The 22,870-nt window shown below is 50.8% G+C and overlaps 2 protein-coding genes across 4 annotated transcripts in view; one reads left to right on the top strand and one right to left on the bottom strand.

Annotated features, from left to right (window-relative positions):
* Positions 1 to 660: 660 nt before the first annotated feature.
* On the bottom strand, positions 661 to 6,199 carry JMJD4 (jumonji domain containing 4). Of its 2 annotated transcripts, none has more exons than XM_062189369.1 (6): positions 5,904 to 6,199; positions 5,618 to 5,783; positions 3,554 to 3,679; positions 2,759 to 3,026; positions 2,258 to 2,404; positions 661 to 1,925 (listed from the first exon to the last, which is right to left on the bottom strand). In XM_062189369.1, the coding sequence occupies exons 1-6, from the start codon at positions 6,163 to 6,165 to the stop codon at positions 1,626 to 1,628; spliced, it is 1,269 nt and encodes a 422-aa protein (XP_062045353.1). In that variant the 5' UTR covers positions 6,166 to 6,199; the 3' UTR covers positions 661 to 1,625. The 2 variants fall into 2 exon arrangements, with proteins under 2 accessions (XP_062045353.1, XP_062045355.1); XM_062189371.1 differs by having other exon boundaries at positions 2,759 to 2,990.
* Positions 6,200 to 6,316: 117 nt separating this feature from the next.
* SNAP47 (synaptosome associated protein 47) overlaps positions 6,317 to 22,870 on the top strand; it is an 86,907-nt gene continuing 70,353 nt past the window's right edge. The window contains exons 1-2 of one of the 2 annotated variants that reach the window (XM_062189372.1): positions 6,317 to 6,467; positions 18,018 to 18,563. In XM_062189372.1, the coding sequence (XP_062045356.1) occupies positions 18,064 to 18,563 (500 nt within the window). In that variant the 5' untranslated portion in view covers positions 6,317 to 6,467; positions 18,018 to 18,063. The remainder of the gene's footprint in view (positions 6,468 to 18,017; positions 18,564 to 22,870) is intronic. The other variant, XM_062189373.1, reaches the window with a different exon arrangement.

Raw genomic sequence — 22,870 nt, 5'->3', positions numbered from 1 at the left:
GACACACACACACAAAGGTCTTCCTTCCATTGGTTCACTCCCCAAATGGCTGCTATGACCAGCACTGCGCCAATCCAAAGCCAGGAGCCAGGTGCTTCCTCCTGGTCTCCCATGCGGGTGCAGGAGCCCAAGCACTTGGGCCATCCTCCACTGCCCTCCCAGGCCACAGCAGAGAGCTGGAATGGAAGAGGGGCAACCGGGACTAGAACCCAGTGCCCATATGGGATGCTGGCGCCGCAGGCAGAGGATTAACCAAGTGAGCCATGGCGCCGGCCCCTCCAAGTAATATTTGTTTTTTTTTTTTTTTTTTTTTGGACAGGCAGAGTGGACAGTGAGAGAGAGAGACAGAGAGAAAGGTCTTCCTTTGCCGTTGGTTCACCCTCCAATGGCCGCCGCACTGTGGCCAGCACACCGCGCTGATCTGAAGGCAGGAGCCAGGTGCTTCTCCTGGTCTCCCATGGGGTGCAGGGCCCAAGCACTTGGGCCATCCTCCACTGCACTCCCGGGCCATAACAGAGAGCTGGCCTGGAAGAGGGGCAACCGGGACAGAACCGGCGCCCCGACCAGGACTAGAACCCGGGTGTGCCAGCGCCACTAGGTGGAGGATTAGCCTGTTGAGCCACAGTGCTGGCCCCAAGTAATACTCTTAACACAGGCTTTGAAACAGAATTACTTTCATTACTCAATGATTTGACAGTGTTAATACTTTATTTTTCCACCTTGAACTCAACGCCAAGTGCCTGTTTCTGCTGGACCACCAATAGCCCAGTCACTGAAGGATTCGTATGAGTCCAGCTGGCCCCTAAACAGCCCATGGCGCTGCCTTGTGGCCTTCCCCTACCCCACTTGAGATGAGACCCTGAGGAGCCCAGACTAGGTAGGGGCTGAGTACCTGATTGTTCCTCCCTCATATATATATATGAAGCATCAAGGCCTGGTAGACAGCTGCTAATGTGGACACTCTGGGAAAACGGGTGGAGCCTCTGGCATCTACCATCCCTTCTCTGCCCTTGTCTTCCTATGCAACTACCAAGCAGATGCTGGATCTTATGCTCAAAGGGTGGGCACCAACCCTACATGGCACAATGGTGACTAGGCCACCTGTTAGACATAGGGGCACAATGTCCAGCTTAACATGCTGGGTTGTACACGTCTGGCACATGCTCACCACTTCCTGGCTGCCCATCAGAAGTCAGAGTACACTGACGCTGAGCACGAAGGTCAGCACTGAGGGTGTCTGCATGAGTGCATGTGTCAGGTGACAGGGCCAGGCCATCTAGAGGGGCCTCTAGAGACAGGCAGGCTGGATATCTGTCACTCAGGAGTCCTGGCCTTCACAAAGTGACAACCACACAGTCCCCATTTGACTGCCCAGCAGGCTTGCTGTAGGCTGCATGGACCAACACTCCCAACCCCAGGCACCTTCCCCTGAGACCCATAGCTTAAGCTCTCAGAAAATGGCCTTGGGAAGGTAGGACTATGTCAGATCTCCCAGAGGGGAGCCCTTCCTGTTCAGCAGGCGCAGGCCCTAGGCCACAGGGGTTGGGGTGGGGGTGAGGACCATCTTCACTGGGGGAAGGGCCTTGCGGCAGGGAGCCCTCATGGCATCCTATCCCGCACAGGTGCTACAGGTCTGCAGCAGCAGCAATAGCCTCCTCCAGCTGTCGCAGCAGCTCCTCTGGCTGTGGTGAGAATGCACCAGTGTCCACTCTCTGGAAGTCAGGGTGTGCAATTACAGAAGCCAGCACCTCTGCAAGGCGGCCAATGTCAAATACAGCATGCTGGAGGCCCAGGCCAGTGCCTGGGCCACATTCTGTTGTTCCTTCAGCCCCCTTCCCCAGAATAAGGAGCCTCCTTTCAGCGATGACCTTGAGGAAATGGTAAAATTCTTCAAAATTGATCCCAGAGCAGGACTTCATGATGACCTGAACCAGAAAGAGAGGCCAGTGAACCACATGGTCACAGCTATAGACTGCAAAGGATCCCAATATGGGTCCAGTGAGCAGAGGCACTGAGGATAGATGGCATTCCATGGGGTCCAAGCCACATGGCCTGGGAGCTCCCTGAGGACAAACAGCTTGGCCCTGGTACCCAGCTTGGCCCCCAAGTTAACCCCTCACACATGGCTGGTAACCACTTGCCTCCTGGGCCTTACAGGCCACACCGTCCACAGGATGGTGGGCTACTGCCAGGGACCTCCTCCTACACCCCCAGTCCAGCCCTAGCAAGCCTCAGCCCTGCCCCACTGGGTCCTCACCTGGCAGTGGTGGTGCCAATCCGGCATGGAGCCCCTCCATTCGCTGATCTCCTGCTGCACGGCACGGAGCTCCTGTTGCAGAAAGTGCCACATTGTGGCTAGGTTGCAGCCATTGACCCAATTGTGGTTGATGGAGATGGTGTCATCCTGGAAGGGCAAGGCAAAGCTGATGCACAAACCTCTTCCAGGCGCTTCCGGCACCAGGCCCAGTGCTGGCAGTGGGTTTGGGGGAGTGTTTGCCACACTGGAACATACCTAGGGGCTGAGATCCGCTCAGTCCACAGTCATCCAGTGTGAGCCCAGGGCAGGAAGGGAGCTCAGGGGCTGGAGCCTCTGCATTGTCTGTGGACCACCCTCCCCCATGTCTTGGCTCTGCAGGGGGACTGCTAGGAGGTATGCACTACTCTCCTCTTACTGGTGACAGGGCCTGTAGTCAGGTAGGGCAAAGCTTGGGTGGGGTGGGGTGGGGTGGGGTGGGCAGGGCAGGGTACGCCAACTCACCAGATTGTGTACCTGGTGGTGCCACCCACTGGGTATAAACACCATCTCGCCAGCCTCCTGAATGATCTCGAGGGGTGGACTGCAGCACTGATGCCTGGGGTGCAGGTTGGCATCCTGGAGCGTGAGGGAGGTCACATCATAGGGCAGACCACCATGGCAGTCCCGCAGAGCCTCCTCTTGTCCTGGCGGGAAGAGCAACCACTTCTTTCTCCCACAGATGTTGACAGACCAGCTGAAGGAGCGGAAGATGTCTGCGTGGAATGGGGACCTGTGGCAAATGCTCCCAGTTTGGGCCTTGCTGCTGCCTTTTTTTTTTTCTTTAAAGATCTATTTATTTATTTGAAAGGCAGAGCTAGAGACAGAGAGGTCTTCCACCACTGTTTCACTCCCCAAACAGCCACAACTACCAGGGCTGGGCCAGGCCAAAGCCAATAGCCAGCAGCTTCCTCTGGGTCTCCCACATGATTGCAGGGGCCCCAGGACTTGGGCCATTTCCGCTGCTTTCCCAGGTGCATTAACAGGGAGGTGGACCAGAAGCAGAGCAGCCGGGACCCAAACTGGCACCCATGTGAGATGCTGGCGTCACAGGAGGCAGCTTTACCCTCTACACCACAGTGCTGGTCCCTGGGCCTTGCTTCTGAGTAGGTCAACAAATGCACCCCCTTCCCCCAAAGGCCCCCAAGTACAGGAGAAATGTCTCCAGCTCTGATGGCTTTGGCCTGTGAGCCAGGTGAGTGGCCACACCTCCCAACCCTCCACAGGAACACAGCAGCTGTGGGCCACACGTGATATTACCAGGTGCCTGTCGGCCCCGCGTACACAAAACGGTAGTCGTCAACATCCAGGGCATCCCAGAACTCATTCAGCCAGTCAGATGAGAAGTACACGGGCAGGGTGAACACATCCTCTGCTGAGGAGTCCCTGAGAGGGAGGCACAGGGCTGCAGCAGAAGCCCACTTCCTGCATACTGTTCCCCAGGTCCACCCTCACTGGCACCTCAAGTAAGATAAAAAGGATGTGGAACATGTGGGTGACACTGAGCTGACCGCCTTCAGGTGTGAGTGAGGCCGTCTAAGACCACCTCGCCCTAGTGGAGCCACCCAACAGCCACAGACCCCTGAGGGACCCAAGGTGGGCCCCACCAAAACTGCAGATCCCAGAATTGTAAGCCAGAAAGATGGCTTTGCGCATACTGTGACCGGGCATAGCTAGCTGAATAGGCAGCAGCTCCCTCCTGTACTAGTCCCAGGATTGGTGGGCATCACCCTGGTTCCCAACCTGTGGGCCGCCTCTGCTATCTCACCAAATAACCAGAGAACTCAACTATGCCCGGCGGATACTAGGCCACGGTTCCAGGCCTGAGGGCCACCCATGTACTCTTCTAAACCCCTCACTCCCTGTAGGTTCACCACTAAAACCCATAATTGGCACCTTAACACAGGATTATATTACACTTGCTTCAGAGAAGGAAAAACTCTACCAATGCCACACAGCAAAACGTTTAGACAGACTCCTCGTCAGAGACTGTGATAGGTCACAGCCCTGAAAGCATCAGACCACTTGTGGTTCTGCAGAAGACCACGCCAGTCCCTCTGCTTGGCTTTCCTTTGTTCACCTGACAAACTCCCACACACTCACAAAAACCCTGCCCAGATATTACCTGCCCTGCCCATTTGCCACCATGCCTTCTTCTGAACTTTTCATTTTTTAGGGTTACCAGAAAAAATATAGGACACCTAGTCAAAAACTGAATTTACAATCACTAACAAAGTTTTCTAATGTAAGTGTGTCCCATGAAATATTTGGCATGTACTTAAGCCATAAAAACCACTCACTGCTTACCTAAAACACATGGAGTGGTGGAAGTGAGCTGGAAGATAGTGCTTCTTGTGTACCCTGGATGGGTTGTGGCAATTATAGGGGCCTGAGCTCATTCTTACTTTGCCATTACACAAGTAAGAAATCTGATGTTTCTCACCTGCTCTGTGATGACTGCTGGGGGTCTGACTATGATGGTATCTGCTCTTGAAAGGCACGTGCAGGTGAGGACCTTACCAGAGAGGGAGCGGAGGTGCTTCCCAGAATGGGAAATGAGAGCAGGATCTCTGGGGTGGATGAAGCTCCCAGAATGAAGTACAAATGTTCTTCCCCTTATGATGGGTTATGTCCCAATAAATCCATATTTAAAATTCCCAGGTCAAATATGCACGTGGTACACCAAACCTGTCAGACACCCTAGCTTTACAACACAGCCCTGCACTACACCACGACTGTGTGGCTGACTGGGAGCTGTGCTTACTGTCGCTGCCCAGCATCCTGAGAAAGTTCCGGGCTGTACATTGATGGCAACAGAAAGGATCCAAATCAAAAATCAAAAGTGTAGCTTCTACAGAATGTACATTGAAGTTAAAAAATAACAAATTGAAGCCACAGTATGTGGTAGGTGGGAACAGACCAAGAAGGGCTCTGGATGCTACCCTGAAGAGTGGAAAATCTTAAATATGCAGTTGGGCATAGCTGGGCTAGAAAGACATTCTGGACCTAGAGTCTGGTGGGAGCCCCTGGTGCAGGCAAGGTGAAGGGAATAGGCCTGGCCTGGAGAAGTAGGGTAGGGAGGAGAGGCCGGTCCTAGCAGCACCTGAGAGGGAGGGGTGGCGGCGGCACTCCAGAGCCACAGACAACCCCGGGCACACATATTACCCGCAGCCCGCGTTCCTCGGTGGCGAGCACCATGCAGTGAGCGGTGAGGTGCTGACCATCCCGAAAGCAGCCTGGCTGAAGACAAGGATTACAGCTCCTCCCTGAGGCGGCCAGGGTTCACCTCCAGCCAGACTGAGCAAAGCGTACTGCCCGCCTTACCTGCACAGGTGCCAGTCTTTCAGGTAAAGGCAGCCCCTTGGAGAAGAGTAGCCTCCCCGAATGTAGTCCCTCCAGTAGCTGATGTAGTCTCGAAGAGGCATGTGTTCCTTGGGGTTGGCGTTGTACTCCCGGACCCCGCAGTTGGCAACAGGTACGACCACATCTCCTGAAACAGGGGCGTCAGGAGCAGACCTCCCGGGGACCTGGCTGCACGCGGCGCGCCCTCCCGGGAGTCACTCACCCCGCAGAAGACCACGCAGCCTCCCGCCCCGGGGGGCGCCCTCACCGTACTTCCGGAGCAGGTAGTCGAAGTCGGGCTTGCCGGCGGCCGTCACCCAGCGCCGCCGGCTGCCCCAGGCCGCGGTGAAGGCGCTGGAGAACACGCAGGGCAGGTTGGGAAGCAGGAAGCCCCTGAAGAAGTCGGCGTAGGAGAAGGCGCTGGGCGCCTGGATGAAGGCCACGCGGCCCGGGGCCCCACTGCCGCCCGGGACGCCGCCCCCGAGGCCCCGGAAGTGGCGTTCCGCGAGGGCGCGCGTCTCCGGGTCCATCAGGGGCCCAGGGGCGGGGCTGGGGCTGCGGGGCGCGCACTCCGCTTGTTACCGCAGCCGGGAGCGGAGACCGAGGGGCGACCGCCAACAGTGTTCTGGGGAGGCGCCGGGCGGAGCGGAAGTGACGAGGCACGGGCTCGGAACCGGGAGTCCGAGGGCGTTCCGTACCCACCGGACAGGGAGTCCTGAGCGCCGGCCCGCGAGCATGCGCACGCCGTGCTTCCGCTTTGCCTGCTCCTGGTGGTGGTAGATGTCCGGCTTCGCTCCCGGCGCGTCTTGAGAGCTGCTCTCCAGCGCCTCAGGTGAGCGGCGGCTCTGTGCGACGGCAGAGCCTGTGCCAAGCGCTTTCGGCCCTGCTTGGTACCGCTCGCTGGCACGGCCCCAAGCCGCAGAGCGGATGACAAGTGGCGGGCTGTGGAGCCGGCAGTGAGGTGCACGGAAATGGAGTGAGGACAGTGTGGGACCTAGGGAGGCGGTCCACTGTGGACCTGGTGGAACGTAGAGGATTGGTGACGTCTGCGGAGGTGGTGAGGTGTGCAGGGATGGTGAGGTCTGTGGAGGTGATGTCTGAGATGGTGAGGTGTGGAGGTGACGTCTGTAGAGGTGGTGAGGTATGGCTAGATGGTGATGTTTGTGGAAGTGGTGAGGTATGAGGCTGAGGTCTGTGAAGATGGTGAGGTACAGAGGTGATGTTTGTGGAGATGAAGAGCTGTGGAGGGATAGTGATGTCTGGAGGTGGTGAGGTGTGGGGAGATGGTGATGTTTGTGGAGATGGTGAGGTGTGGAGGTGATGTCTGTGGAGGTGGTGAGTAACAGGTGATGTTTGTGGAGGTAAAGAGGTGACGTCTGTGGAGGTAGTGAGGTATGGAGTTGATGTTAGTGGAGGTGGTGAGGTGTGGAGGGATGGTGACATCTGTGGAGTTGGAGGTGAGGTTTGTGGAGGTGGTGAGGTATGGAGGTGAGGTCTGGAGATGGTGAGGTGTGGGGAGATGGTAATGTTTGTGGAGGTGGTGAGGTGTGGAGGGATGGTGATATCTGTGCAGGTGGTAAGATGTGGAGTTGACCTCTGTGGAGGTGGTGAGGTGTGGGGAGATGGTGATGTTTGTGGAAGTGGTGAGGTGTGGAGATGATGTCTGTGGAGGTGGTGAGGTATAGAGGTGATGTTTGTGGAGGTGATGAGGTACAGAGGTGATGTCTGTGGAGGTGGTGAGGTATGGAGGTGAGGTCTGTGGAGATGGTGAGGTGTGGAGGGATGGTAATGTTTGTGGAGGTCGTGAGGTGTGGCGGGATGGTGACATCTGTGGAGGTGGTAAGATGTGGAGTTGACATCTGTGGAGGTGGTGAGGTGTAGGGAGATGGTGATGTTTGTGGAGATGGTGAGGTGTGGAGGTGATGTCTGTGGAGGTGGTGAGGTACAGAGGTGTTGTTTGTGGAGGTAATGAGGTACAGAGGTGATGTCTGTGGAGGTAGTGAGGTATGGAGTTGATGTATGTGGAGATGGTGAGGTGTGGAGGGATGGTGATGTTTGTGGAAGTGGTGAGCTATGGAGGTGATGTCTGTGGAGGTGGTGAGGTGTGGAGGTGATGTTTGTGGAGGTGGTGAGGAACAGAGGTGTTGTTTGTGGAGGTGATGAGGTACTGAGGTGATGTCTGTGGAGGTGGTAAGATGTAGAGTTCACCTCTGTGCAGATGGTGAGGAGTGGATAGATGGTGATGTTTGTGGAATTGGTGAGGTATGGAGTTGAGGTCTGTGGGGGCGGTAAGGTGTGGAGGTGATGTCTGTGGAGATGGTGAGGTATGGAGGTGACGTCTGTGGAGGTGTGAGTTATGGAGAGTGGTGATATTTATAGACATGATGGGCTGTGTAGAGAAAATGGCATCCATGGTAACGTTGGGAGACGGTGTTGTAAGCATGGAGTAGGGGAGGGGTCAGGGGGTGGCAGTTGGTGAGATGGATGTAGAATGTTGGAGGGTACATGGAATGTGTGGAGTGTGAGGGCTTGTGTTTGATGCTGGCTGTACTTCAACAAGCCTGAGGAAGGCCGGCCCAAGAATGTTAAAGTAATAAGTCTTGTCAACCTAAACCTATCCACGTGAACTTGGAAAAAAGAAAGCATACTTATTGCTCGAGTTTAGCAGATTATGTCCATTAGGTGATCTTTGGACAGCAGTCCACAGGCTGTCACACACTGAAGAGCAAGGAAATAACAATGAAAACCCATCTTATCCCTAACAGGCTACATGCACATGGTCAGAGACCTCTGAACCCTTTGGAGATGTGCATGGATGGTCTCAGAATGCTTGATTGTACCTGTAAAATTTATAGTCAAGTCTCTCATTCCTTTGCCTCACATATATTAAGCCATCAGAATGCCCTTTTATTTGCCCTCACAAGCTAAGATAAGAGAAGTTCCAGAGAGATGCTAGGGCTCTGAGCATGGAGGGAGAGAGGACTCCATTAAGGTCTGTAAGCAGACCCAGAAATGGAGCTGGAGGGGTTAGAGGGGGAGTCTGTGGAGGAAGGTGGGTCTGGGGAGTCTGAGGTCCAGGCGGTGGAGGGGAGCAGGGACTGGAGAAGGAGAGTTGTTTTCTGGGATTGTGCTATGGTCACTGCCTAGTCTGCATCATTGTGACTTGTGTGGTCCACGTGTGGAACTCTGTTTTGGGCTAGGTCATGGTAGAAAATCCACAAGTAACCATTTTTTATTTGTACGAACCTTGTTTTTCCAAGCAAACATTTTTCATCCCCACCCCCATCACTCCCTTTATCCAGCTCCCCCATCCCTTCCTATACACACATGCACAGAGTCCCTCCCTCCTTACATGCACACGCTATGCTGTGGTAAAACAACATACACACTTCCTGACAGAGAATTCCCAAATTGTTGGGATCTCTTTTTGTATGCAAATGAATCGATTGCTGACTGCAACCCCCAGGTAACTTCAGGATGGGGCCTGTCACCCAGAGAGAGCCTGGCAGGATTAGAGGGCCGGGGCTTTCATCTCTACTCCCAATCACTGAGGAGAGGAGAGAGGCTGAAGATTAAGCAGATCACCGCTGGCCAGTGATTTAATCACACTCTGTAAGCGCAAAGCCCAAAAACGACTGGTCTTGGAACATTTCTAGATAGCTGAACACCTTGAGATTCCTGGAAAGTAGTGAACCCAGAGAAGGCATGGAAGCTAGGCACCCCTTCCCCATACCTCACTCCATGTGTCTTCCTCTGTGTCTTTTCTAATATCCTTTGTAATACATGTGAAACCAAGTGGTTCTTCGAGTTCTGTGAGGTTCTTGAGCAAATTAATCCCACCCTAGGAGGGGTTCTTGGGAACCCTGATTTACAACAAATCAGTCAGAAGCACAGGGAAAACCATGTGAGTCTATGATTGTCATCCAATGTGGAGCAGTCTTGGGGACCGAGCCCTCAACCTGTGGATTCTGATGCTATCTCCAGGTAGACAGTGCCAGAACTGATTGGATGGGAAGATACCTAGCTGGTGTCAGCTGCGGAACTGATTGCTTGCCTGCTGCTCTGGAAAAATCCCCCATACATGTGGTCACAGAATTGTGTTGTGAGAGTACAGTGGGAGAACCTGACTTTGAGTTCTGGTTTCCTGCATACATACAGAGTTTCTTCCCACCATATCCTCATATAAGTATGGAAATGTGTATGTTAACATTTCCAAATTGTAAACTTTAAAAATTTTTAATTAACAATATAACATCTTCCCACATGCGGCCCCACATGACCACCTTTTTTTTTTTTTTTTTTTAATTAAACATTTAAGTTGAGTGAAGGATCATGAGAGCCAATGGGGAAGGTATAGGGAACAGAGTATTTATGTTAATCTCAAGATATGGAAGTATGGTGCAAAGTTTGGCTAATGGGGAAGATATGCAGTCCACACCGGTGTTGCCCAGACGAATTCCTGCAGTCCTGTGGCTCAGACCAAGTACCTGAGACCTGTGTGCTCCCCAAGATCAAGGAGGCCACCATTCCTGTAAACTCTGAGAGGTGCACCTCTAGAGCCAGATATTTGGTGCCATGCTTCTCCTTGTCCACACGGTGGCCCTCTGGTTTTAGTATTAGCACCGTTGCAAACGTGGAGCCTGAGAGGTGGGCTGGAACAGAGGTGTCTGTCAGCCTGGGCCCTGGTTAGACCTACATACAGGATCTGAACTTCTGAGACCATTTTAGTCAGACAGAAAACAACAGGACAGGAGTCTCATTAGAATGTAGTGAAGATGGAATGTAGTATCTGTTCTCTCCTAAGTGCCAAGTGCATGCCCTGTGAGTAGGCTTTGGTATTAGGATGTGACACCCCCAGACAGTGTGACTGAACCTCTTCGGGTGGAGATGGGAACCAGTGAGGGAGTGGAAAGAGGGTCTGCTGTAGAGCAGGAGACAGGTAATGGAAAAGCCGGCCAGCTGCGCCGTCCACCCCCGCGCACACACAGTGCCTCACTGTTCTCTTTCCAGCCTTAAGGTAGTGGAAGGTGTGCAGAATGTTGTTTGTTTGGTGACTTTGGAAATTATCTAAAAATAGGATGTTTACTTGATACCAAGTCCCCTCAAGGGGCACATGTCTGATGGAAATACTGAAAGAAACCCATTAAACCAGTTGCAGTGTTATGAGTGCAGTTTGTGTGTCTGCTGTCATCTTCCCCAAGAGCGTCACTGGTGTGTGGATCAGCTCCTTGCCATGACCTCTCACGGTCATTTGCTCTGTATTCACAAGATCAGCACAGGTCTCCAGGCACACATCTGCATGGGTTGAGGCTCATTCAAGATTGTAGCACGGACACCAAACGAGGACTCCTGGAACTTAGTGAGGGAATAGACATATTCAGCATGGATCATTGGTGCCCATGTGTGCAGGAGTGCTGCCCAAAAGCCCCTCCTGTGATGCTCCCCTGCTCTAAGAGCAGATTGGGTTGACGACCATGTAAACATGTACAGGAGCTCCCTGGTGTCGAAGTGCTGTGGATGGGGGCCGGTGCATTCGGGAGATGAGGGTGCTGCTTGAGCAGAGATCTGAAGGAAGAAGCCCTCAACCAGAGTCCCTGAGGAATACAGTGAGTTAGGAGCTCTGAGGCTGAAATGGAAAGGCTGAGGGAGGCTAGAGTGCAGAGAGAAGCGCTGAATGGTGACACCAGAGGTCATTCAGAGCCCATTAGGAGGAGGATGTTACCTAAAGAGTGTTAGGAAGGGGTTTTGACAGAAGACTGACATTTTCTAATTCTGCTTTTTTTTTTTTTAAGATTTATTTGTTTAATTGAAAGAGTGACAGGGAGAGACAGAGAGAAAGATCTTCCATTTGCCAATTCACTCCCCAAATGGCCCCAACAGCCAGTACTGGGCAAGGCTGAATCAGGAACTCCATCTGGGTCTCCCACTTGGGTGGCAGAAGCCCACGTACTTGGGCCATCTTCCACTGCCTTTCCAGGTGCAATTAGCTGGAAACTGGATTGGAAGCAGAGCAGCTGGGACTTGAACCAGCACTCCAGTGTTAGAACCTATTGTCGCAGGTGGCAGCTTAACATCCTGCATTATAATACTGGACCCTAATTCTGTTTTTATGACTCTTATTGGCTGATGGATGTAAAATGGATGGTGAGGCAGCAAACAGGTTGAGTGAGGGTTTTATCAAGGTGAGTGATGACCCTGCCTTGTGGAGATGGAGGAATTGCTCCTGGATTGTTGGGAGGATGAAGAAGCGAGGAATCCATGAGAACTCCTTGGTCCTTGGAGCCTTTATTGAGAAAAGTATGACACAGTGGAGGCCTGTGAAATCACGTTGAAGCCTTGGCAGTTTCTATACTTGTTACGTACATTTAAGCACAATCAGCCTTGAGGTGACATCTAATGCCATGGTGCTTTTTGCACTCATTTGGGAAGAGAGGATTGCTAATGAGACCAAGGTTGTGTCTAGATAGGCAGGTATAAAAGGAAGAAGCAGCAAAGGAGATGAAAACAAATACCCATAAAATTGGATGCAGGGAGCCACAGTACAGGCAACTTTGAGGAGGATTGTCATCTTGCACAGGTATTAGCACCCGTGTTGGCATTGACTTTGGCCACCCAGAGGCTGCTGGAGGTGAGTAGTGGGGATGGAGCCTGTCAGAAGGTGCCAGGTTGTTGGGAGGCTGAGGTGAGGAAGCAGTGAGTGTATGAAAGCAGTACTGGGAAGGAAGAAGGTGTCAGAAGGAGTGTGCTTGTTTTAACGTGGAGATCTTAGAGCATGTTCGTAAACTGATGAGGTGACCTAGGAAAGGGATTGGCAAGCTACAGCCCATGGGTCAAGTCCAGCTGCCACATTTTTGTTTTTGAATTTTTGAATTTCTGTTGGGACAACTGTGCCCCTTTGTTGATGTATTTTCTGAACTGCTTGGACTCCACAAGGGCAGATTTACATAGTTGTGGCAGAGACCTGTGGCCTACAAAGCCCAAGTATTTATTGCCTATCCCTTAACTGACAAGGTTTTCAGTGCCTGGGATGGAAGAGATGGAGATGTCAGTGATGTGTGAGAGGAAGAAGGGTTGGTGTTGAGGGCTGGAGAGGAAGGCCTGGCCTTCAAACGGAGCAGGGACTCTTCTTCTGGGAATTCTGTGGGACAGGTGTGTCATACAGGGCAGGAGGTAAGTATGGAGGGTGTAGGGGCTGTGTGTAGTTGTGGCTTCAGATGCTCGGTGTGAATGTTTTTCTCCCTTTGGCCCTTCCACTTCATCTTTGTTTACTTTGGGTTTTTGGGAAAGGTGCCCTGGAAACTTTTGGTAGGAAGAGTTGTTGCTCATGTTTCTGCTTCTTCCTTGGTGTTTATCAAGCATGAGTACTTTCTTTGTATTTATTATCTATAATGTGATAAGGAGAAATGCTGTGGTCGTTCACCTCCTAATCTTTTTTTCCTGTCCTTTCTTTTCTCTTTGAATTTTAGGATATTTTAGAGCTGGTGTTGTTCTTAGGTTTTTCATTTATTTTAATGGTGGATAAACGGAGGTCCAGAAGGTGAGGTAACTTTTCCAAAGTCGTAAAGTTTGGGGCAGAGCTGGAGGAGCTGGAGTTGGAACCACAGATGCAGTAGCTATTTGGGGACTTTGTGCCTAGTTGTACTCCTTGCTTGTGGAAAACTTCACACTAGTGCATGCCCAGAGTCAGGTAATCACTAATGCAAATTCACTGAGTGATGGGGGGTGGGGGGCTGAGGAGAAAGTGAGTGAGCAAGTAAATGAGCAAGTATGAGTGTTCCCCCATCTGCTGATTCACCCCCCAAATGCTCACAATAGCTAGAGCTGGAACTGGAATTCAATCCAGGTTTTCCACGTGAATGGCAAAGACCAAAGTACTTGAGCCAATACCTGCTACATTACAGGGTGCACATTAGCAGGAAGCTGAACTTGGGAATAGAATCAGGACTGGGACCCATGCACTCAGATAAGGCATGTGGGTATCCCAGTAAACCTACTAACCACAAGGCCAAATGCCTGCCCCCAAAATTCAGTTTTCCTGCTGTGTCTGGCTCTCTGTGTATCAGGGAATGGCGGCGAACTAGATGTGGTCCCTCCCTCCTGGTGTATCAGGGTGTGTCTCAGGAGGTAGAGGCAAGGCTGTCTTCATGGGCTGACTTGTGCTTCAGCACTGGGCTCCTCACATTTGAGAGAAAGGCTTATGGTTCACTCTGGTTCATTCCACACAGTGTGAGATAGTGTCGCACAGGAAAGGCTGCTTCTTCCATTCCGGGAGCTTCTGTGTGGCCTGCTGTGTGCCAGGGAGGGGGTCATACTGCAGGCTCACCCGCGAAGCCTCTCTCTCAGAGAGACAAGGCCAACCTTCTGTACAGAAGCAGCTGAGAAAATCTCAGCTTTCCAGTGACATCAGGCCGTGAACTTCCTGGTTCCTTTCATCACACAGCCTTCCTGAGTTGAGTGTGCCAGGTGTTTTGTTTGTTTTTATGTGGAGGTTCCTCTCGCTCTGGCTAAGGATAGGATCTTAGGGGGCCTGGCCTATATTACCACCAGCCTCCAGTTCTCCTGTGTGACCTGGGGTGGACTGTGGCTACTTACTGTTAGACCTCTGCTGCTTTCTGTTCTAATCCTGTCGTGTTCTTCACACTGCAGAAGGCCTGCCTTTCCTGTAGTTTCAGTCCTCTGCAGTGGGCAATTCTGTGCTGTCTTGTAGCTAGTATTTAGGTGCATATGCTCCGTCTGATGACCTGCATGTTCCTTTGGTGTCTGAACTGTGTGTTACATCTGCTGAAATCCAGATCCCGATACTGCTGCTTTCTCAGAACCCATGCTCATGTGACATGCTTAGTGATGCCTGAAGGAGAGGGAAGATTGGCCATGTAGGCGCTATGCTCAGAGACAAAGGGGAGTGAGTCCGATTAGGTTATCCCTAAATGTCCCTCCAACACAAGACATTTTTACTACTTTTAAGTCTCATGCCTGATTTTATTTTGTGGTGACAGCCGTATTCTCATATATAAGGGTATCTTTCCCTTAGGCTTGTCCTGGTTTCAAGTACTGGTAATTCAAGCAGGTGGCCTGGAGATTGTCAGGGGTGACTAATGGTAACTGACTGGCATGCATGCATTTCTGGCAAATTTGGACCTGCCTTGCTATTGTGACTAACAGAGGGTATAGAATGTATTTGTAAAATACTTAGCTGGATTACTATAGAAGCTGAGCTTACATAACAGTGGAATGCAAGGGCCTGTGTTGTGGCACAGTAGAGGAAGCCTCTGTTTGTGATACCTGCATCCTATATCACAGTAGCAGTTGAGTCCCAGTTGCTCTGCTTCCGATCCAGCTCCCTGCTAATGAACCTGGGAAAGCATCAGAAGGTGGCCCAAGTGCTTTGGCCCCTGCCACCCATGTGGGTGACCTGGTGAAACTTCTGGTTCCTGGCTTTGACCTGGCTCAGACCTGGCTGTTGTGGCCATTTAGGGAGTGAATCAGTAAATGGAAGATACCTCTCCCTCTCCTTCCTCACCTTTTGAATAAATAAATCTTTTTCAAAACAATGGAACCCAATCATTTTGTATTAATCAGGCACCTGAGTTTTGCATACATTAAGCATATTGCATATGATCATATGCAATATCATATGATCATATTGCATATGATCAGATAGTAAAAACTAATAGCAAGTTCTAGGTGTGTCTATGCCTTGTGTTCATCAAATAAATGGATTCAAGACAAAAATGGTAGACACTTTCTTTTCTAATAGAAGGGCTAAGCTCGCCTTGGTGACCTTGTGCATATCGTTGTGGTTAACCTGACTGGAGCAAAACTGGTCAGTGTGTCTCCTACAGTGCTTAATTAAGGATGCTGTCAATGGAACTCTAAGCAGCAGGGTGAAGCCAACCTGTAGGATTGACCTCAGTTGTAACCCCAGGGCCCAGGGAACAAGCACCACACTTAAGTTAGGACTGGGACTAGAATTGCCCTCTGAGAGGTTCCAATCAAGTAGATGAGTAGCATCCTACTGTGTTCTGAGCATAGCAAATCTGTCCGTGAGAAGATGAGCACAAGGGAAACCTGTGAGGGCTGGAGAGAGAGAGGGCCCTGGGGCATAAGGAGGCAGCTGGCTGTGGTCACTCCCATCAGCTTTCCTGCTGTCTCCACAGATGCTGCAGGGCTGCACATGTGCCTGATGCCTTTTTGCCTGCATTACCGAAGGACATATCTGTCCACAATGGGCTATGTGTACCACAAGTGCCATAAGGTCATGACAGAGCTAAAAGTTTCCTGTTACCTAGTGATATCATAGCTGTTGTGACATTGCAGCACAGCGCCTTCCTCAATTGTTTAGTGCTTGCTGTTATCAGCACACCTACCTTGTGGCCAGTCATGTGTACATATATGCACGTATACATACACAATGTGTATGTACAGTTACATAAGGTATATGACACATGATGTACTACAATTGTTATTGTTATTTTAGAGTGTGCTTCTTCTACTTACAAGGAAGTTTACTGTAAGACAGCCTGCTGGGGGCTGGCACTGTGGCATAGCAGGTAAAGCCGCTGCCTGCAGTGTCAGCATCCCATATGGGCGCCAGTTTGAGTCCCAGCTGCTCCACTTCCAATCCAGCTCTCTGCCATGGCCTAGGAAAGCAGTAGAAGATGGTCCAAGTCCTTGGGCCACTGCACCCACATGGGAGACCCAGAAGAAGCTCCTGGCTTCAGATCAGCACAGCTCCGGCCATTTGGGGAGTGAACCAGTGAATGGAAGACCTCTCTCTGTCTCTGCCTGTACCTCTCTGTCACTCTGCCTTTCAGATAAATGAATAATAAATCTTAAAAAAAAAAAGACAGCCTTCTGTGTTAGACTGTCAACAGCTTCACACAACTCATGGTTACCACATCACTTGACTGCATCAAGATGCTGCATGGGGGGCATTGGTGTCTACCATCTGGGTTCGTGTAAGGGCATGCTATGATTTTGTTCACACAGGGACAAAGTCATCTAATGATGCATTTTTTTCAGAACATGTCCCTGTACCATCTGAAATGTGGTGAACTTAGTTTCTGTATCACTAGAAATCTCATTTTGATGTAGTCTCTTAAAATGTGGGGTCCATCTTTTTGTGTCTTGCCCAGCCTTGTATTGCTTGCTGTGATGTCTAGTACAATAATGATCTTGTAAAATCTGGTCGCTGGGAGTGTAACTCAGTGAGAAAATGAATGGGATTCCAGCTGATTCCAAGCCGGGCAAGACAGGGACTGTGGCACTGTTGCTTCTTTCTTACATTCTGCCCAACACAGCATATGGTGCCTTGCAGGGGCTCACAAGCCTGTGAGCTGACCCATAAGAATCCCTGTGGCCTGTAGCCATTTTGTGCAAAACCCACACTTTGCAGTATTTTAAGGGATGATGCTAGTCACTCTCCTGTTATAAATGATGTTGTATCATCAGTAAATGTGTGTGTGTGTGTGTGTGTAAAAGAGCCAATGAAACAGAGGCAAACAGGAAGAGGGAGGGAGGTGGGAAGAGAGAGAAGGAGAATTGGAAGAAATGCCCCATTAAAGCTAGACCACTGTCAACTTGGAATCCTCAGGCCAAGGCATTACCACACCTGGCTCCTGCCCAGTCAGTGCTGTAAACTCATGGTTGAACCTTGTCTGAGGCCCTCATCCTATTAACTATATTCTTCATCTGTGAGATGATTGGACTAAAAGTAATACAAGGTTAATGCAGACCTGACAGCCATGATTTTTTCATAATGCATTGATAGGTGTCAATACAAGTGTGAAAATGCTGTACTACTTATAGTGATACCCAGGTGTATATACATATATAAATACATACGTCTACAAAACATTTGTTGGGTTGTTCACTCTGTACGATTTATGGCATAGAAATTTCAAAGGGCACTGTGAATAGAAACCTTTATGACTGTCCAGTGACAAAGACATCACAGCCACAAGATTGTGTCTGTGGGAAGGGTCTGAGATCGACAGCCACCTGTCAAGACCAAGGAATGAGGCCTGGGGCCCAGGGTAGTGGCTCCAATAATTCCCACTTCAAGGCATGTCCTCCGTGGACGCTGATCCAAGGGGGCTTACTCCAAGGAGCACAGAGGTGAAGGGTCTTGTATTGGGGATGAGAGTTTGAAGTCTCCCATGGAGGAGACAGGCATGAGTCTGGGACTGTGGGGTCTCTATTATGATCACAACTGTCTCCCTCATCTCTAGTTAGAGGTGTTGGCTCTTGTCAGTATACATAGAGCCCTGAACTGCCTTTGTGGCTGCCTCTCATGGTGGTCGGTTTCTGAGTGTCTCTAGCCAAAGTTAGGGCTCTGTGTTCAGCTTCCCCTGCCTACCAACCTGTCTCTCTTGTTCCTCAGAGGCAGAGGCTGTGGCCTCCATGAGACACAACCACACCAGGGAAAGATGAGCAGAGACATCTGCATCCATGCCTGGCCCTGCTCCTACTACTTGGACCTTGAGAAACGATGGGTCCCTGGGAAACTGTCCTTAACGTCGCTCTCACTGAAGTTCACAGCGGACAGAGCTGGTGAGGTTCTTGTTGGCTTTCCCCTCTCCAGCATCACTGAAGTGAAGAAGGAGGCTTCACATTTCATCTTCAGCTCCATCACCATCCTGGAAAAGGACCATGGCAAGCACTGGTTCAGCTCCTTGAGGCCCAGTCGCAATGTAGTCTTCACCATCATTGAGCACTTCTGGAGGGAGCTGCTGCTATCTCAGCCAGGAGCTGCTGTGAACACTGCGTTGTCCCCCTCGACCCGGGGGAAGGAGCTCACTGGATTGATGGCTAGGTCCCAGAAGCGTCTGGAAGATACTGCGAAGGTCCTTCACCACCAGGGCGAGCAGCTGGGCAGTGTCATGAGGGGCCTGGAGAAGATGGAGTCAGACCTGGATGTGGCTGACAGGTGGGCTAGCCCAGAAATTGCTCTGGCTCAGCTAGGGCAGGGTGCATGTTTGGTGTACAAAACATGTTCTGAGAACAAGGCTGAGAGACACACACACCTGCATTGCACAGCGTGTGGGACACACACGGTGAGAGACACGCACCTGCAAAGCACAGCATGCAGGACACACACCGTGAGAGACACGCACCTGCATTGCACAGCATGCGGGACACACACGGCGAGAGACACACCTGCATTGCACAGCGTGTGGGACACACACGGTGAGAGACACACCTGCATTGCACAGCATGTGGGACACACACAGAGACACGCACCTGTATTGCACAGCATGTGGGACACACACGGTGAGAGACACGCACCTGTATTGCACAGCATGTGGGACACACACGGTGAGAGACACGCACCTGTATTGCACAGCATGTGGGACACACACGGTGAGAGACACACACCTGCATTGCACAGCGTGTGGGACACACACGGTGAGAGACACACCTGCATTGCACAGCATGTGGGACACACACAGAGACACGCACCTGTATTGCACAGCATGTGGGACACACACGGTGAGAGACACGCACCTGTATTGCACAGCATGTGGGACACACACGGTGAGAGACACGCACCTGTATTGCACAGCGTGTGGGACACACACGGTGAGAGACACGCACCTGCATTGCACAGCATGCGGGACACACACGGTGAGAGACACACACCTGTATTGCACAGCGTGTGGGACACACACGGTGAGAGACACGCACCTGTATTGCACAGCATGCGGGACACACACGGTGAGAGACACGCACCTGCATTGCACAGCATGCGGGACACACACGGTGAGAGACACACACCTGCAAAGCATAGCATGCAGGACACACACAGAGACACGCACCTGTATTGCACAGCGTGTGGGACACACACGGTGAGAGACACGCACCTGCATTGCACAGCATGCGGGACACACACAGAGACACGCAGCTGCGTTGCACAGCATGTGGGACACACATGGTGAGAGACACACACCTGCAAAGCACAGCATGCAGGACACACACGGTGAGAGACACGCACCTGCATTGCACAGCATGCGGGACACACACGGTGAGAGACACACCTGCATTGCACAGCATGTGGCACAAACATAGACACCGGTGTGAGCTGTGTGAGTAATGTGTACACACCATGTGTGGTACACAAGGTGAGAGACACAGGCATGAGCTGTGTGAGTGATGTGTTCCTGTCAGTGAAGCTCCTATTTGGTGATCAGGACACACTTGCCTCCCACATTGTGGTTGGGAGAGTGAGTTTTGGTGAATTTTTGTTTATTTCCATTTTATTTGAAAAGCAGAGAGAAAGAGTCAAACAAGGAGATCTTTTAACTGCTGGTTCACTCCTCAAATGCTCACAACAGCCAGAGCTGGGCCAAGCCATAGCCAGGAAGTCATTCCAGGTCTTTCACATTGGGAGCAGAGACCTAAGTATTTGAGAAATCATTTGCTGTATCCCAGGGTGCTCATTAGCAGCAAGCTGAATTGGAACTGATGTAGCCAGAACTCCAACTAATTTAGAATGCAGATGTCTCAAGAGGCATCTTAACCTCTGCAACAAATGCCTGCCCCTTTTACTTCATTTCAAACAGTTCATTCTTCCTGGGACTCCCATTTTTTTGGTACATCTGACAACCTGGACTGTTCTTGTAATGTTATTCTATTCTCACGTTGCCTCTTTTTTTTCTTTTCATGGCTGCATGTATCTTGCGTTTTATATCTCTTTTATTTCTGTTACGCTTCATTCTAGGAATTAATTTTTCCCCAGTGCTTCTTTTGAGTGGCATCTTGATCTTTCTTCTGGATGATGTCTCAGCATGTTATAGCTGGCATTGTTTCACACTTTTTGGGGGCTTGCTTTTTCCTGCATACTTTTTCTCTGTTTTATTATGTGTTTTTCTCTTCAGAAACATCTCTCTTCTCATGGTGCCCATGTGTTTGGGGCTCTCAGGGGCTGGACTCTGGGCTATAGCCTTTAGGTCTTAGGCCCACAGCATTCTGGCTGGAGCATGAGCCTTTTTAGGGGCTTCTCCTGGTTCTTCCTTCTCCCCATCACATACCTGTCAGCTGACACCACTGGATACAGAAGTCCCAACCTCCTGCCTTTGGGAAGCAGCAGTTATGTGCCTGGGGTGACCAGTTCAGTGTGCTTCTCCAGGCAGGCTTGCCACCAGCTGTGTCTCTGGGCCACCCTCTACCCCTGCTCCACATGTTGCTGGTTCTACCTCTTCTACATTCTGGGTTCTGTGATGCATGTTGGGTTGCTTTTCATATTTTCCTGATGCTGGCTAACAGCTTTCTTTTCTTGGATCTGCTAGGTTAATCTGTTTTGCAGTTTCCAAAATTTTGTTGCTGTTTTATCTTCTCTTTGACCTTGGAAAAACCCTGTGTGTTCGATCTGCCATCTTTAGCTGCACCCTCTGGCCTTTATCTGTGAAGGCATGTCCTTGAGTTTGTTTTCTTAGCACACCAAGCTCAAGCTTTTCTATTTTAAACCTCTATCGTTATGTTTCTAAACGTAGTTCTGTTCCTGGCACTCCAGTATGGGATGCAGACCTCCCAAGTGGCTACATAACCCACTGTGCCACAATGTCCAGGAGACAAGTCTTTGTTCTACTTAGGCCTTCAAATGATCACAGGCCCAGGCATGTTATGGGACTCCATCTGCTTTATCAAAGTCCAGTGATTTAAATGTTAATATCATCAAAAACACCTTTGCAGAAACCTCCGGAATAGTTTGACCAAATGTGTGGGCTCTGTGGCTAGGTGGTCACATAGCATTAGCTATCACACTTGGGGAGTCTGCGCTCTGCTCTTTGGGCTGTGGGATTCCAGAGCCCTTCTGATGGGGCCTTAGTCACAGTGGGTTCTCTCTCTTTCTCCAGTTCACTGTGAGATGTGACCTGGGACTGGACTATGAGGGCTTCCACAGATAAAGGGACAGGAGGGCACTGTACAGTTGAGGGCCTGGCCTGGGCCTGGGTGAGCACAGCTTCTGTCTCCTCAGCTGCAGGTCAGGGGCTCTTGTGGACAGACGGCGTTTCTTTGTCTTTGGAGTGTCATCTTGTTTCAGTTCCTAGGTGAAGCAAAGACAGTTTGGGAATAAACATCTCCACTGCAGCTGGTCCCCACCTTCTTGTGCATCTGGCTAGATATCAGAAACTTGGAAGAGATTTATCAAGCATGCTTTCTCACTTGCCATGTTGGCCTAGGCAGTCCCATTGTTTGTTTTTGATTCCTGCTAGGAAATGTGGTTAGGAACGTACTCCCTTGGTATTTGTGAGTCTTGGACTCCTCTCCGTGTTGTGTTCCTCTTCCCAAAATCTTCAAAGATGAGTTGAAGAGGAACAGAGTCCTAGTATTGTTGGGTCAGCTGCAGACGTCGTCTGACCAGCCCTTGACTAAATTGCCAAGGTCTCCTCATTGGTTCCTGACATCAAGCCTGGAGAGCCTGCAGCACTGTTGCCCTACTGCATGGTCATCTTGTATTTGCTCAATTCTGGGCAGCTTCCTCCCAGAGAACAGCCTGTGTTAGTCAGCTTTGCATTGCTCCAATGTAATACCTGAGGCAACTTAACTTCATAAAGAGGAAAGGTTTGTATAGCCCATAATTTCAGAAGTTCCAAGTCTAAGATCAGGAGGTCCTAATGGTTTTGACCTCTGATGAGGGTGCAGAAGTGGCAGCAGTGGGAGCTTAGATCAGAACAGGAAGTGACACCTGGAACCAGAGCAGAGAAAGAAAGGAAAGAGATCTGACTTTGCACAGTCCCTTCCCAAGGCAATGTCCACAGTAACCCAAGAGCCTCCTAAAGGTTCTACCACCTCTGAGCTCTGAGCCTTTTCTTACAGACATCTGGGGGACATTCTAATATCCAAACCATAGCACAGCCCATTTCTGGTCTGGACCATCCTCAGGGGTTGTGAGGCTCGCTGTCTTGACATCTCCTCAGAACCAGCACCTTTATGCTTTGAGTAGTGAGAAGAAACTTCTTAACACCAGGGCCTTTGAATGCCTGGCTGCTTGTGTTTCATTCTGTTCCTTTATACTCATTAAAATTTCTGTCAGAATGGATGGGCTGTGTGGTCTATGGTTCTGCTGAAAGAGCCATGTCATAACATCTGACCTGGGGTCTGTGATCTAAGGACATCTAGGCCTTCTTCCACAACAGACTTGTGGAGGCACGCAGGCACAGTGCTCTCAGGAGGTGTTGCAAAGTTTGGCTTTCAGGCTCTGGAGTGAACAAAAGACAACACAGTAAGACAAAG

Source organism: Lepus europaeus, chromosome 4 (genome assembly GCF_033115175.1).
Source record: "Lepus europaeus isolate LE1 chromosome 4, mLepTim1.pri, whole genome shotgun sequence".
NCBI classification, from domain to species: domain Eukaryota; kingdom Metazoa; phylum Chordata; class Mammalia; order Lagomorpha; family Leporidae; genus Lepus; species Lepus europaeus.
This window is presented reverse-complemented; position numbering and strand designations above follow the sequence as displayed.